The sequence below is a fragment of the Panthera leo genome, chromosome C1, assembly GCF_018350215.1.
Source record: "Panthera leo isolate Ple1 chromosome C1, P.leo_Ple1_pat1.1, whole genome shotgun sequence".
NCBI lineage: Eukaryota > Metazoa > Chordata > Mammalia > Carnivora > Felidae > Panthera > Panthera leo.
In genome coordinates, this window is record NC_056686.1 from 100,135,107 (window position 1) to 100,150,281 (window position 15,175).

The 15,175-nt window shown below is 50.9% G+C and overlaps 1 protein-coding gene across 4 annotated transcripts in view; it reads left to right on the plus strand.

Moving 5' to 3' along the window:
* The window catches only part of TENT5C (terminal nucleotidyltransferase 5C), a 30,943-nt gene extending 15,988 nt beyond the window's left edge, over window positions 1-14,955 (plus strand). For 3 of the 4 annotated variants that reach the window (XM_042953602.1, XM_042953600.1, XM_042953601.1), the window contains one exon: window positions 60-1,850. In XM_042953602.1, the coding sequence (XP_042809536.1) occupies window positions 85-1,260 (1,176 nt within the window). In that variant the 5' untranslated portion in view covers window positions 60-84 and the 3' untranslated portion in view covers window positions 1,261-1,850. Of the gene's footprint in view, window positions 1-59; window positions 1,851-13,938; window positions 14,054-14,562 lie in introns of those variants that run through there. The other variant, XR_006206653.1, reaches the window with a different exon arrangement.
* The last annotated feature ends 220 nt before the right edge of the window (window positions 14,956-15,175 follow it).

A 15,175-nucleotide genomic window follows, 5' to 3' on the forward strand; every position in this document is an offset into this window, starting at 1 on the left:
AGGTGCTGGGCCGCGTAAGAGTGACTCCTAACTCTGCTTCTCACCCCCTCACTTTGCAGTTTCCCTGCAAGAACACCCCCCGAGATGGCAGAGGAGAACAGCAATACCAGGGACTGCCTGTCCTCCAGCGTGCTCAGCTGGGATCAGGTCAGCCGTCTGCATGAGGTCCTGACCGAGGTCGTACCCATCCACGGACGAGGCAACTTTCCGACCTTGGAGATAACTCTGAAGGACATCGTGCAGACCGTGCGCAGCCGGCTGGAGGAGGCGGGCATCAAAGTGCAGGACGTCCGGCTGAACGGCTCTGCGGCTGGCCACGTCTTGGTCAAAGACAACGGCCTGGGTTGCAAAGACCTGGACCTCATCTTTCATGTGGCTCTTCCCACAGAGGCGGAGTTTCAGCTGGTCAGAGATGTGGTGCTGTGCTCCCTCCTGAACTTCCTGCCGGAGGGTGTGAACAAGCTCAAGATCAGCCCGGTCACCCTGAAGGAGGCCTACGTCCAGAAACTGGTGAAGGTCTGCACGGACACGGACCGCTGGAGCCTGATTTCCCTCTCCAACAAGAACGGGAGGAACGTGGAGCTGAAATTCGTCGACTCCATCCGGCGCCAGTTCGAGTTTAGCGTGGACTCTTTTCAGATCATCTTGGATTCGTTGCTCTTTTTCTACGACTGCTCCACTAGCCCCATCTCTGAGCACCTCCACCCCACGGTGATCGGGGAGAGTGTGTACGGGGACTTTGAGGAAGCCTTCGACCACCTGCAGAACAGACTGATCGCCACCAAGAACCCCGAAGAGATCCGGGGCGGGGGGCTGCTCAAGTACAGCAACCTCCTGGTGCGGGACTTCAGGCCCACGGACCAGGAGGAGATCAAAACTCTAGAGCGTTACATGTGCTCCAGGTTTTTCATCGACTTCCCGGACATCCTCGAACAGCAAAGGAAGCTGGAGACCTACCTTCAAAACCACTTTGCCGAGGAAGAGAGGAGCAAGTACGACTACCTCATGATCCTTCGCAGGGTGGTGAACGAGAGCACCGTGTGCCTCATGGGGCACGAGCGGAGGCAGACCCTGAACCTCATCTCCCTCCTGGCCTTGCGCGTGCTGGCAGAACAAAACATCATCCCCAACGCCACCAACGTCACCTGCTACTACCAGCCAGCTCCGTACGTCAGCGACGGCAACTTCAACAACTACTACGTTGCCCACCCCCCAGTTACCTACAGCCAGCCGTACCCTACCTGGCTACCCTGTAACTAACCCTGAGACCTGAGGGTTTCCACAGCGGGGACCCCAATAGGGCAAGGGCTCTCAGGTAGGGGAGCCTCCTTCTAGATGTAGGTGTTTGGCTTTTAAAGGGGAACTCAGCTCTGATTCTGCTTATTTTGTTCTTTGTGCACCCATTGGAATGGGTCTACAGTATATCATGAGCCAACCCTGAAGGGACCCCATCATTCCAGTGCCACTTTGGAAAACGCTATAGGAAGTAGGACCCATCCACATCTTTCCGAGAGAGATGCTAACATGTCACGTCCCAAACATCCGCGCGGGGACATTTGGAGCTCTGTGCGCTAATGGAATCTGGGAAAGTTCCTGGGCGGTGTTTCTCACTCGGGCCTACGGTTGGCTCTATAGGCCCTCACTTGGGGTTCTCAGCTGTTAGGTGAAAGTTATGGTGATAGTCTATTTTCTTGTACCAATTTTAGCCAGGCAGAAAATGGTGGACATGAGAGTGGTCTCGTGACTGCATTTTTCTGTTCGGGGGACTGAATTGCGTATGTTTATTCCCTGTTAGCAGAGCTGAGGATTTCTTCTCATCAATAAACCAAAGCCGGTAGCTGGAGAATTGAGATCTGGTTGAAAGTGGTTCATGGTTTAGATGTTGTGCTCTCACGAGGATTTGTGAGATATTGCTGAGGGAAAAAAAAAAAAAAAAAAAAGACCTTTGCTTGAAATGTAACTTGAAAACAAAATAAAATGTGGAACATAATGTTAAAAGCAGAATTGTGGTGGGGGTGGGGAGGGGCTGATTGTAAATAGGAAACATGAATGTTCTTTTTCTTTTTTTTTCTTTAAGGAATTCTTATTGAATGACACCTCCCCCCCCCCCGCCCCCCCGCCCGCCCCCAGCAGCTTATCACTTTAGTTTTGCTCTTCCTAAGACGAAGGATTGTCCAGAGTCCTTGCAGTAACTGACGCGAGGGTCTTCCCATGTTTTAATTGGAAACCCATTTTGGTCACATTCCGAGTATGACCAGCTGTTTTTCTCGAGTACCTTGGCTGATTACTTTTTGTTTGTTTTTGTTCTTTACTCAAAAAATAGCGATTCCCCTCCCCGGACTTTTTTGGACAGCAAATGAATTCAGGAATTTCAACGGGGCTGAATGATCTGTGGGACGACCTGCTGTGGTGGGCAGAGTTCTTTGGCTGAAAACTGCTTTGGAATTGAACCTGCCGCCCCTGTGGCATGCGTGAGGTAGAGGCTTCGCGCTCACTCGGGCCTTGTGTGCGCGGCGTGATTAATTCTGGTGTGTTCTGGGAAGAATGGAGTACATGAAGAATGTCTTCCTTATTCTGGTAGATTTGACCGTACTTGTTTCTTGTCTGCACTTTAGAAGGAAAACAGTGTTAATCTCCAGTCTAAAGCAAGCTCAGTGAATGGGGGCGTTCTGGGCTGCTGCCCTCCCAGTAGATGGTGAGTTTTGAAACTTCTGTGGTATCTCTTAGAAAGCATCACTCTAGGGCACTAAGGGCAAAGGAACTCAGTAGCACCAGCCAGCTTGGTTTATAGAGTGACTTCATCAGATCCACACTCCTGATTTTTCCTTTCTTCCGTGGCCATAGAATTCCCCAGCCCTGAGTGATTGCTTTCCTTTTTTCCTTGCTTTAGGCAGTGAAGTTGCCTTACGGCTTAGCAGAAACCGAGTGGTTTACCTTTTTCTGAAGATGGTATTTTCAGGGTGGTTTTTGTTTTTTTTTTTTTTGGAATGTGAGATCTTGGTCCTCTTAAAGGAGATTGGTCATGACTGAACCCCGAGGCTTAGCTGGTATCCATGTTGTCCTACGCTGGGTGAATAGAAGCCACTTCTGTGGGCAACCAGCTCCTGCAACCAGCTCCTGTTTCCCTGTGAATTGCAGTCACATTTGAATTCACTGGCTTTGAGTCCAGGCCAGTTCTACACTGAGGGGGGCCCAGCATGCTTCAGGGTTAAAAGGGGGGCAATGAGGACTGAATCCCAACTTTGAAAACTACATGTTCCTCCGTGACATTGAAAGGCTGCCATTGTGGTTGGATGGCAACATCTTTGCACAAAAGTGACAGATATGTTTAACCAGAGCTTTGAGATGTGATGGAGCCATGAACATAAGCACTTGCTAACAGAAGTCAGTGCTGCTGTACTAGAAGGCTTGACGATCAGGGTGACGAGGCTCCAGATGAAGATAGGATCAGAGAACCACATCAAGTAATTAAATTTCCAGTTTGCCCTTGGAGTTCTTTCTGCTTCTATTTTTTTGCTATCCGGTACTAGTCCTCCTCTGAGGAGGGAGGGAAGCACAGAAATTGCTAGAAATTTCCAGGTTTGCGCCCCCCCACCCCCTGCCCCAGTTCTTTACTACCATTGCACGATGACTATCTTTGGTACAGTCTGCTTACCTGAAGTTTTTGGTCAGCCCAGCTGTCTTGAAGTTTGAAAGGAGACACATGTTCTAGAACCATCGGGGTAAAAAGCCTCACTGACCAAAGCTGCACTTTTAAAACCCCGCCCTGGTCCGGTGGTGTCTCTACCTGTTCTACAAGCTTTGCCAGCCTCAGAATAGACCAGGTAACCTTGAATTTCAGGTGTTTGGAAAGTCCAGCTGAAACCTGCCTTTCACACTGCTCACACAAGCACCAGGTACCCTGAGCTGGTACTGAGACCAGTGGTTCCTCTCTTTTGTGTGTTGAGTAACATGAAACTTGGCAGTGGCTAAGGGCACTAAAGTTCAAGTACAAATTCTAATATAAATCTAAGCAATCCGTTTTTGCTTCAGGCCTCCACAGAGTTCTCTGATGCTGTCTGCAAGTACGCAGCTTGTTTTCCTGGCCTGCTGCTTGGAATCCGTTTGAGCAGCAGCGAGATTAAAACAGTACCGTTTCCCCTTGTGTTGGCAGAGGGGCCCAGTCTGAATTCCTGGCCTGGCGCTTCAGTCTCACCCTCAAATTTTACTTTGGCAAGAAGACACGATTCCTCACTCAACTTCAACTCTGAAACTAAACTCTCCGTCACTAACACCTTCAAATCAGGGTCCCTGCTAACTGCATGTGGGCTGTATCCTGGCCCACACTCGGAAGCACCTGGCAGCGTGTGGGGCAGGGGGGTGGAGGCGGGGAGAGTCGGGTAGGAAAGACGCTGGGTCCCTGCTGTGTGCTCACAGATGTGGTTTGGTGGCCAAGCGCCCCCACCCCACCCGGTTTGATTTTTTTTTTCCCCCTTGGGGACTTGAGTCACTGTGAGCTGTGTGTGAACCCGCTTTTTGGGGTGACACATTAACAGTCCCATCGCTGATGCCCTGAATCTGCTTGTCCTTCCACGTCCGTGCGAGCACTAGCTGCTTACCTGCATGGTAGGTGAGGGTTTTAACTCGCACTGCTTTGGTGACTTTGAGAAATGGTGCCGCTGAAGAGCAGCTTCCTAACTGTAGGAACACCTCCTTTCTAGTTCACTTCCTGGTACTGGTGCCTTGTTTTACGACGCAGCTAGATTCTGGGCTCAAATGTGTTGATAGCTATCCCTGTGTGGGGAGAGAGCCTGTCGCTCACCGGGGCCATTATTTCCTGGGTGTCCGACTGGGGCTGTATACCAGGGAGAACCCTTCGGTTGGCTTCTCTGAGGTCAAGAACTTCCATTTGCCAGGGTTAGATTCGGATCCTTAATCTGGCAGAGACCAGAATGTCACAGCTGGTTTTGGAACCTATTCCAGTTCAGCCAATTCCATTCAGAGGACCAAGGGAGGTACATAGGGAGGATGTATTTTAAACCTGGCAACTTTGCCGGGTTATCTGTGGAGACCCCCCAAGGTGAGGACCAGGAAAGAAAATGTTTTGTGTGTGTGTGTTTTTTTGTGGGGTTTTTTTTGTTTTTGTTTTGTTTTTGTGAGTTCTAAATCTTGTTTACCTATCACTTTTTCAAAAATAGTTTAAGCGTAAGCTAAAGAAAATGCTTGGAGGTTTGCCTGGGCTGGTGCGAGTTGGTACAAAACTGTCATGTGTGTTTGTATAGGGAGGTGAGAAGACCATCCATTAAAGAGGAAGTCATTAAATAAGATGGATAGGTGGGCATTTTAAAACTGAAGCCATCTGGTTTTTTTTATTTTTTTTTTATGGATAAAAAAATAGCTGCTTCAGGAAAATTAAGAGTTTTTAGCTAGTAATTTCCAAATTGATATAGATGAAAAGTAAGATACTCATTAGACTGAATTGGAAGCTTTTTGTTATTCTGCTTTTGCAAAGCCTTTGAAATGTTCATTCTTCAGTGATGCCTAAGATGCGTGAGGTTTCCTCTTTGGTGTGATGGTCACTGACCTTCTTATGTGATGAAGGTGAAATCACTTGTCAATGCAAACTGTATTAGAAGTTAATGAATTAAAGCTTTGAGTTTGAGAAATAAAGATATATTTAAAAAACCCCAAAACCTTGTCGTGCTCATTTCTTTGTGTGTCCTCCACGGTGAGTGAACCTACTAAAGATTTCAGGAAACGTGTTGTGTGATGGCAGGGGGGTGGGGCAGTTATGAACATTCTCAGCCTTAGATACTTCTCTGAAAGATGAGGCTTTCTCTCCGGAAGGGGTATGTGCTCACCTTGGGGCCATAAGTCCCTTAATCCTGGGGCTCTCCTTCAAGGTGCCTGAGTAATCTGAGCTTCGTTACCCTAGCTTCTTCACTAATGCTTACATCCGGTGATTCGGTCCTGGAATCTGCCTTTACTGGCATCTTGTTTGATTCAGTGTTAAAGGCTAGGTTCTATTGAGCTTGACCTTGACCCCAAACCAAATAAGGGAACCAAAATAACTTCAGCTATACTATATACAATGGCCACCATGGTTTCTTCATGTTTTTTTTTTTTTTTTTTTTTAAATACAGAAGTGAACAGTGGTGTTCAAGTGGTAGGTGTTTGGAGGATGTACTGTAGACCTTGCCTGGTAACCAGCTTCCTGAATCTTCTGAGCCAGTTCACAACCCGTGCACCCCCAGCCCTGCCCCTGCCATGACCTCTCTTCTGTGCTGAGTGTAACTCCCATGGTCTTCTCTGTAACTGTCCTCAGAAAACATCCATCTTTGTGTAACATCCTTCCCCAACCTTGTCTTCAACTCTCTTCATGCACCCCTCCTCATCAAACCTCTCCGTCTGAGGATAAGCATTCTCTGGGGTCCGAGGGGTGTGAGGTCCTTCCCCGTCACTTGTCTGGAGTGCATGCTTGGTGGTCTTCCTCCCCTGAAACCCCACTGCCAGCCCACACCATCAGTGTGGCCTCTCCACCTGCTCGCACAGGCTACACTCTGGATCTAGAACTGCTCAGGAAGGTTGGAGGGACTTTGTCTCTTCTCCCCACACCATCACAAGCATTGAGAGCAATACTTTTCCATCTTAGCTTTGCCGAAGAGCCAACTCCGGGATCCTTTCCCTCCTCCTCCACGCCATGTGTTCCTTCTGAAATGTCCCTCGACTTCTGCCTTTGTGGCAGAAGTGCCTTGAGCCTTTGCCTGGGCCATTTCATATGTCTTATCGCTTGTCTCCCTTCTGTGTTTTTTCACTCACCCAAGGGCTCTTTCTAAAACAGGTGTGCCTGTGCCCCTCCCATACGTTCAAACCCGCTTAAGACCCTACCCTGCAAGGGCCAATGTCAGGCTTAAAAACATGAGGAGTCCTGTACAGCCCCAGCCTGCCTTCCCAGCCCCTCACCTCCTCTACTAGGGGCCCTTCTTCCAGGCTCTGGGCACACAGCTCTGCCCATGCAGCCCTGCCATGCAGTGGGCCTCTCCAGGGCCCCCCTGGGCGGTCACACCTCCGGCTTCCCCCACCTGCTGTTTCTGTTAGCACATCCGCGAGGCTCCACCCCGCCTCCGCAGACGTGGTCAACACCTGTGTGTTTCATTCCCCCCCACACCTCCCCCCCCACCCCCCCACCCCCGACAGCCGCCCACACAGCTGGCCAGAGGTCTGGTGCCTCAAATGTTGAACCCGGTGTCTTCATCCCTGGAGGACTTGGACTTGGGCCACTAGCAGCGACACGGCTGAGTCCTGGATATTAACCTGGATGTGTTGTAATGCCTCCTTCTAGTGCCAGAAAACACGGCAGTCCAAGGCATTGTCCAGATCAATATTTACACACAGAGCACCTTGTGTGGGAAGCGGTGGTGGTCAGTTCCCTGGAATAAGCCGTCATGTCCTGGACGCTGCAACACTATTGATCGCAGGCTCTGGACCTCCTGAGCAAGGTCAATACTTACGGCCGCAACCTTCCCCTCTGCCGTGTCCTTCCTACCTGCCCACCCCCCTCGCGCCCCCACAGATCTTCCCTTCTGGGGCTTTAGTGGAACTTCTCTCGTGTGGCCTCCGAACGTTAATGGCTTAGTGCTGGAGTGCTGCTTCCCTTGCTACCTCGAACACCCAGGATTCTGGAAGGATTTTTTCAACTAGTGGGGAGTTTTTTCTCCACCGCTAGTAGTGAGTTGGGTGGGCTAATAACACACCTGGCTGTAATTTGGGATTACTATCTGTTGGAAGATGCTAGGAAGCACTGCGAGAACCAAACAACCTTTGGGAGAAGCAAAGGCCAAAGCTTTGGTGTGACACGCCCTCTCCTCCCTTACCCGGGCCTGCGACTTCCTTCTTTCCCGAGGCCTTCGGTTCCCTGTGCACCTGAAGGCAGGGAGAATTGAGAGGCAAGGGAGGGGTGGAGCCCGGTCTGGGGCCCAGTCAGAAGCTAGATGGCCCCATGGTGAGGGCCTGGTCCACCACCCAGCCCTGCCCCAAAGCTGAGGGCGGAGGGAGAGGTGGGGACGCTCCTGCCCTGACGATACAGCAGAGCCGGGCCCAGCGCTGGCTTCTTGCCTCCAGGCCCCATGCTTGCTTCTGCACCACAGGGGCTGTGTCCCTGGTCCAGGGGTAAATACTATCCAGAAGAATGTGCTGGCCTAGCAGATGGGCCACACTTCTCTTGGCTGCTTGACTGGCATCCCTCTCGAGCACATTTCTGTGATTGCTGCCAAAAAGACAGGGAAGGCGGGCACAACAGGAGGCTTGGTTTCATGCCTAGGCAGGTAATCCCTCACCTAGCTCAGAGCTATCTGCCACCTGTTGTGGCCGTGACTGCACCACAGGTCTACGGACCCCAGGGCTTTTTCATCAACGCAAGTCAACCCTCGGGCTGCTTTTTACTGTAGGAAGTTTCTTAAAAGTGGTCCTAGTGGGCGCGGCTCAGTCAGTTAAGTGTCCGACTCTTGATTCCAGCTCGGGGTCACGATCTCACAGTTCGTGAGTTCGAGCCCCATGTCAGGCTCTGCACTGACAGCATGGAGCCTGCTTGGGATTCTCTCTCTCCCTCTCTCTCTCTGTCCCTCCCCCTGCTTGTGCTCTCTTGAAATAAATAAACATCTAAAAATAATAATAAAGATAAAATAGAAGTGGTTCTAGGGGAAGGCAGGAGAAGTGAGTCACCTGCCTTCTTTCAGACGCTCCCGCTGGGAAGGAGGAGTCTGAGGCTGGGGTGCGTGTGAGGGATAGATGGTGACAGCTCAGCAGCGACTTGGTTCTGATTCTCCTGAAGCCTCCAAGTCCACTCAACCTGGGTAGCGTGGGAGCCTTTGCTCTGGGGGGGGTGTGTTGGCAAGTAAAGCCATGGGAAACTGAGTGACAGTCGCTCACATTTGGCTTTAGTTAGGATTTAGCAAGTACACGTTACAAAAATGTCAGCTTGTGGACCTGGGGACCCTGGGGGGTGGGTAGCAGGATCTCCGCTTTAGACAAGAAGGTGGAAGCTCCAAACACTGCGGAGTTGCCCGGGGTTACTTACCCTGAGATGGGCACAGCCTGTGCACGAACACCTGACTCCAAGGCCCCATTCTTCCCACCGCCATAAACCCTGCTGGCACTCCGTAAGCCATGCGTCGCCGTGCAGGTGTGCACCATGACACCGGTCCCCTCTCAAGGGCCGAAGACGTGTTGAGTCACCCGCAGTCCTCGCTTTGTGACTCGGGTTGGCAAGTGACGTGCTGCAGGCTCGCTAACACGTTTAGGGAATATCACAGAGCGCTGAGTCCTGTGCCCCGAGATGCGACAGTTACGTTTACAGGGGAAACCAACACGTCACACGGCTGGCAGAGCCAGGGCCGGGCCACGGGGTGTCTAACTTCGGGGCGCAAGCTTTTAGTCCTTCTACGACATGCTATTCTGCTTTCAACCTGTATTTTTCAGGACAGCACATGGAAGAGACAGGGGCAAGTGTGCCTTTCAACAGGAGCCTTTGAGGGGCATGACTCCCCTGCAGGGTCCGTGGTTGGCAAGCAGCATATTAAATGGGGGCCAAAAAAGATGGATTAGTGGAAAAGAAAAATTAAGCCAACTGACTAAGCTAAAATAGGGTGCCTATACTGGATTGTGGCTTGGCAGAAGATTTTTAAGTTAGAATTGAAATGGAAACATCTCTTTTCCTCTTAAACAAGAAGTTACCTAGTAGAGGGGTATTTAACTACCTGCAAACTGGAGGCAGGAGGGTCGGGGAGTGTGGGAGGATTGCGCAGACATCAGGAAACCAGCTCACCCAGAGCTCTGGGACAATGAAAACCGAGCAGGGAAGGGACTCCGAAAACTAATAGCAAAACCTGAAGCAGTTCCTGGAGTCAAACACCTGTAGATTTTCATGTGCTAAATATAGTGGAAGTTGGGTCATCTTATCCTTAAGTAAACACTACAGCTGGGCAAAGACGTTTTCAAAAAAAAAAAAAAAAAAAGAATCTTGACATTGGCTCAGGTTAGCCGGAGGCTGGACGAAGCAGCATTGGGCGGCTAAGAAGGGCCAGGCTAGCTAGCCCCTTGTTTCTCTGCCTCGCTCTCCCCTCTGCCCTTCCAGGCTCCCTTGTAAAATGGCCCTCTGTGGTCCTTCCCTCCCATTAGGTCGGCCCCGTGTATCTGATTGTCCTCGTGCCTCCTGTCCCTCCGCTGGTGAAGGATCAGTTTCCTTGGCTGTCACGTGATCAGCACAGGGACGGGAGGGGAGCAGAGCCCCCCTCTCTCTCTGGCACCAGGAGCAGAAGCGGCTTTTCGGCAGCCTTATTTTCCATCCTACTGCAGATACTACTGAAAGGAAAATGATTCTTTCTTTGTCTTTTGGATTTTGGCCGCCACTGAACCAGACACAGCCCCTATTTGGGGGAATGTCAAACCAGGGGCTCACTGTCACTGTCAGCCCCACAGCCCATGGGTTTTGCTTCCAGCCTCTTGCCTGAAGCCAGTTCTGTACCCAGCAGGGCGCCAGGGAAGTGAGGTGAGGAACCCCAGAGAGGCAGAAGGGCTGGGGGACAGAAGACCAGGGGCTTTACACCCAGAGGTCTGGACCCAGCGCATGCCTCGTGCTGCCCAGTGCTCCCATAAACCGCCACAAGTCTGGCTGTCCTCATAGAGAGACACAGGTGATGGCGATGCTGACTTTGCATTATTGAGAATTATTGAAACGAGGCCCTTGACATAAAGCCCCAAGCCCAGCAGCAGTGCTCAGAGACCATATCAATTCCTTGAGACATCCTCTGCCCTCCAGGAGTTTACAGTTTGCCTGGGGAACTAAGAGAAACTAAGTGGTGTTTAAAGCACAAACATAAAAAGGGCACCTGGTTGGCTCAGTCAGTTAAGCGTCTGACTCTTAATTTGGGCTCAGGTCATGATCTCTCGGTTCATGAGCCTGAGCCTCGTGTGGGGCTCTGCACTGACAGCTCAGAGCCTGCTTGGAATCCTCTCTCCCTTTCTCTCTGCCCCTCCCCCACTTGTTCTCTCTCTCTCTCTTTCTCTCAAAATAAATAAACATTAAAAAAAATACAGCACTTGGGAATGCAGGCTGGTGCAGTCACTCCAGAAAACAGTATGGAGGTTCCTCAAAAAACTAAAAATAGAACTACCCTACGACCCAGCGATTGCACGACTAGGCATTTATCCACGGGATACAGGTCTGCTGTTTCGAAGGGACACATTCACCCCCATGTCTCAGAAAGGTCCAGTGACATTCCGCAGCCCACACAGCCACAGAGTGGTCTATCAGCCCGGGCTGAACCATTTTTACACCTGCAGCCAAGACGGTGTGGACCATGCCCAGCTACTGGGCTGGGAGCCTGGGGCACCGGACAGTGCTCTGTGCTGACAGGCCGCCCCATTGCCCATTGGCCCATGGGTTGCAATATCATCATAATTCCCACTAGACAACCAGCTAGCCTCTCTCCCGAGGTGTTTCCGGCTCACGGAGTTCCCCAGAACTCCAGAAGCACTTCCCTCACCGCTGGGCTGGGGTTGGACAGGGAGTTTTCGAAAGACGCTGTTCTGGAGAACTGCAGTGAACTCACTATACAATGAAGTCATTTTGTTCTTTCACTGAACAACTTCCCTGTACTAGGAATTAGAACCTACATATGCTGAAAAGGCCCAGAACCCTCTTGCTCCCGTGTGGCAGGCTCTTTTGTAAATGTGTGACCCGCCGGTTTTGCTGGGATGTGCACATTTCTAATAATGGTGATGATAAACAAAGAGGACTTTGCATGGAGGGGGCGTTTCCTCTCTCTCCAAAGCTGCTGTTTCAGATGTTCCTCCGCTGCCTGAGCCCTGAGGGCTAGCCCACCCCCGTCCCGCACCAGGGGCCTGCTCCCCCAGACCCAGGACCAAGCAGCTCTGGGGAACTGGCAGAAACAGGGCTGGCAGAAGCTGGGATTTCACATGCTCACATTCTCTAGCACAGCTGAGTTTTCTCTGCTAGACATGGGCCTCCCTCACCCGAAGAGCATTCGGTGACTTCTGGCAAAGTCAGCAGCCAGGACCTGTGGGGAAAGAGGTGGAGGGATGCTGCACAGCCATTTGAGATCAGCTTGGGCAGGTTTCTGATCTCACTGTGGTGGAAACCAACTAGAGAAATTACTTATTGAGGGCATTATGAGGGTTTTTCTAGCTCAACTGTCAGCAATCTTTCTGTAAAGGGTCAAATAGGTCATAATTCAGCCGTTGCAGGCTATACAGTCTCAGTCACAACTATTTAACTCTGCTGTTATCACAAAAACAGCAAGACTTAATACCGTGTTCCAATGAAACTTTATAAACACTGAAACTTGCATTTCATATACTTTCGATGTAGCATGCAAAATTATTAGGTTGATTTTTTTCCCCATTTAAAAATTTTTTTTTAATGTTTGTTTATTTCTGAGAGAGAGACAGAGCACGAGCAGGGGAGGAGCAGAGAGAGAGAGAGACACAGAATCCGAAGCAGGCTCTGAGCTGTCAGCACAGAGCACGACATGGGGCTTGAACTCACAGACCACGAGATCATGACCTGAGCCGAAGTCGGATGCTCAACTGACTGAGCCACCCAGGCGCCCCAATTTTTCCCCAGCCATTTTAAGTGCACAATCCACTCTTGTGTGTTGGCTTTATGAAAACAGGCAACAGGAGAGATTTGACCCACTGGCTGTAGTTTGCTGGCCCTTGGTGTAGACGAAGGCTGCTTTGCAGCGTAACCCTCGTCCTCTTTTTCTGCCCCTCCCCCAACCATGTCTTTCAAACAGGTGGGGCTGCAGACTGCCAGTCTTGTTACCTGTGTATTATCAGCCTCATGCCAGCTCCCTCCACCCCTTCCCATCCCGGTCTCTGGTTGTGGTCGCCTATTGCACCTGCTAGCATGACCTGCTGTCACCCCAACTGTGAAGTTGGGCCTGGAGGTTCTAGCCACGTGGGCGTCACGGCAGTGGGGCCCCAGATGGTCCTCTCGGCCCACCTTCCACTGTACCTCTCAGCCAGCTGGGGAAGCGCCTCTCCCTCTCAGGGTCACAATTTCTCCTGTGTTCCCAGAAAAGGCTGGGAACCTGGGTGCACTCCCTGTGTGCTTGGTTCCTCCTGGGTGTCTGACTTTTCCATTCAGGAGGGAGCCGGCAGTGAGAATGAGACCCGAGTGAGGGCTGAGGAGCCAGATGGACTTTGCATGGTCATTTCCCAACTCTGTGACCTTTGGTAACTTGCTTAACCTCTCTGTTTCCTCGACTATAAAAATGGGGATGGTAACCTGCTACAGTTAGTATAAGGACTGCAGCAGATAAAGTTAGTGAAAAGACCCTAGCACTAAGGAGATGGTTAATAAATGATAGCCTGTGTGTGTGTGTGTGTGTGTGTGTGTGTGTGTTTAACCAGGACAATTCTTCAGTAAAGTAGTGGTCATCATTTGGGTACTCGGCTTGCCTGGTTAAGGTCACCTGGGGTGCTAGTCAAACATTCAGACTCCCAGGATGCCATCCCAAGATTCTGATTCAGTAGGTCTGCGAAAGAGCCAGGGAAATGTTCTCAGATTTTTCCCGTGTGCTCTGGAGTTTGGATACCACTGCATAAGGGTTAAGGAGGAGATATACCACAGGACCAGGGACGGCAGGATCCTAGGCTCAGAAGATGACCTCCCCAGGGACAGAAAATCCTTGAAGATGGGGTCCCCTGTCACAGTTCTCAGCAAGAAAACAAGGCAACCAGAAACATCAGACCAACAAGCTAGATGCCCACACTTAGAATTAGTTTGGAGTTTTTTAAAGGCCTGCCCACACAGATTCAATAAGAGAGACCAATCTGCCTGTCATTTCCTTAGACTATTAGGTCAGGGTGTGGAAAGACAGTTTTGTTTTTGGGGTTTTAGCTGACTATTGTTAACACATAGCATTTTTACTTCAGATCTTGAAAACTCATGTGCCTGGAGAGGAACCGTGTGCCGAATAGGAATAGAATTAAGAGGATTTGTGGTTTCTAGAACACAACTGAGCCCAAGAACTCCACTCCGAGGGTGGTGGTAAGAGATTTTCACTTCCCGTGATGAAATCCCCAGTCTTGGAGGTTTAACTGTGGAAGGAGAATCCTCTGGTGGGAAGGGTAGGTGGTCTAGCAGCTCTTCCGGGCCCTCAGGAGCCTCTGTCCTCAGGACACTGCTACTTCCGCTCAGGAAGCCACTCTTTCCTGCAGAGACACCACCAAATGTCCCTGGTGCCCCGAAGCCAGTCGAGACAAGCTGGATGCTTCAAAAGGACATTTTACTAAATGTTAAGGGAGAACAAAAGGAAAATACATATAGAAAGAATTCTAAACTACAACAGTGGACAGAGGACTGGCTCCCGATGGTCCCCTAGACAGTTGGCCAGCGCCCTGCTCTGGCTTCTAGAAGCTGCCTCGCATCTCAGCCTTCACTGGCGGGGCCCACAGTTGCTGTCACTACTCCCTCAAGGCCACCTCCTTGACCTCTTGACCCTTCCCAGGTTGGGGTCACAGAATCCAGGGACAGATGCCCTGCTTCGCTTTTTCCAGGATCTCCTCTTTCAGTTTTCATATCTGCTGAGAGAGTTCCCAGCGAGGACCCGTCTGTTGAGGTGACACACACCTGCATCGTTGCTGGACGCTACTGGCTGTGGCATTCACGAGCCCAGGACAGATCACAGTGGTAGCAGGTTCCCAGTGGTCTGCACATCCCCCTCTCCTCAGATGGACGCCCCGCTCTGGTCAAGTTCGCCTATTCTCAACTCCCCTTCCAAGTCTGCCTCCTATTTGCCCTGTCCCTGGGGGCCTCCACTAACACGTCCACAGTGGTGAGAAGGGAAGATGGGGTGAGGCACTCACTTTAGCTGGAAAACAGCCACCAGTTTCTCACCAGTCACCTTACACATGGGGTGAGAGCTGGCGGGACATTGGCCTAGAGGCCAGGAGACCACGTCCTGTTCTGGTATGTGAGCTCACGGAGCTTCGGGCAAGACACCGGCCCTCACTAGGCCTCAGTTTCCTCATCTGCAAAATGCAGACATTGGACTAGCCCATCTTTAGGGGCCTTAGCCCACAGTTCCGCACTGAGCCTAAAGCCACAAGGACCTTTGTGAAAAGCTGTGAAGGAGTCCGAGAAGGGCTGACATGAATGTAGGACCCTTAC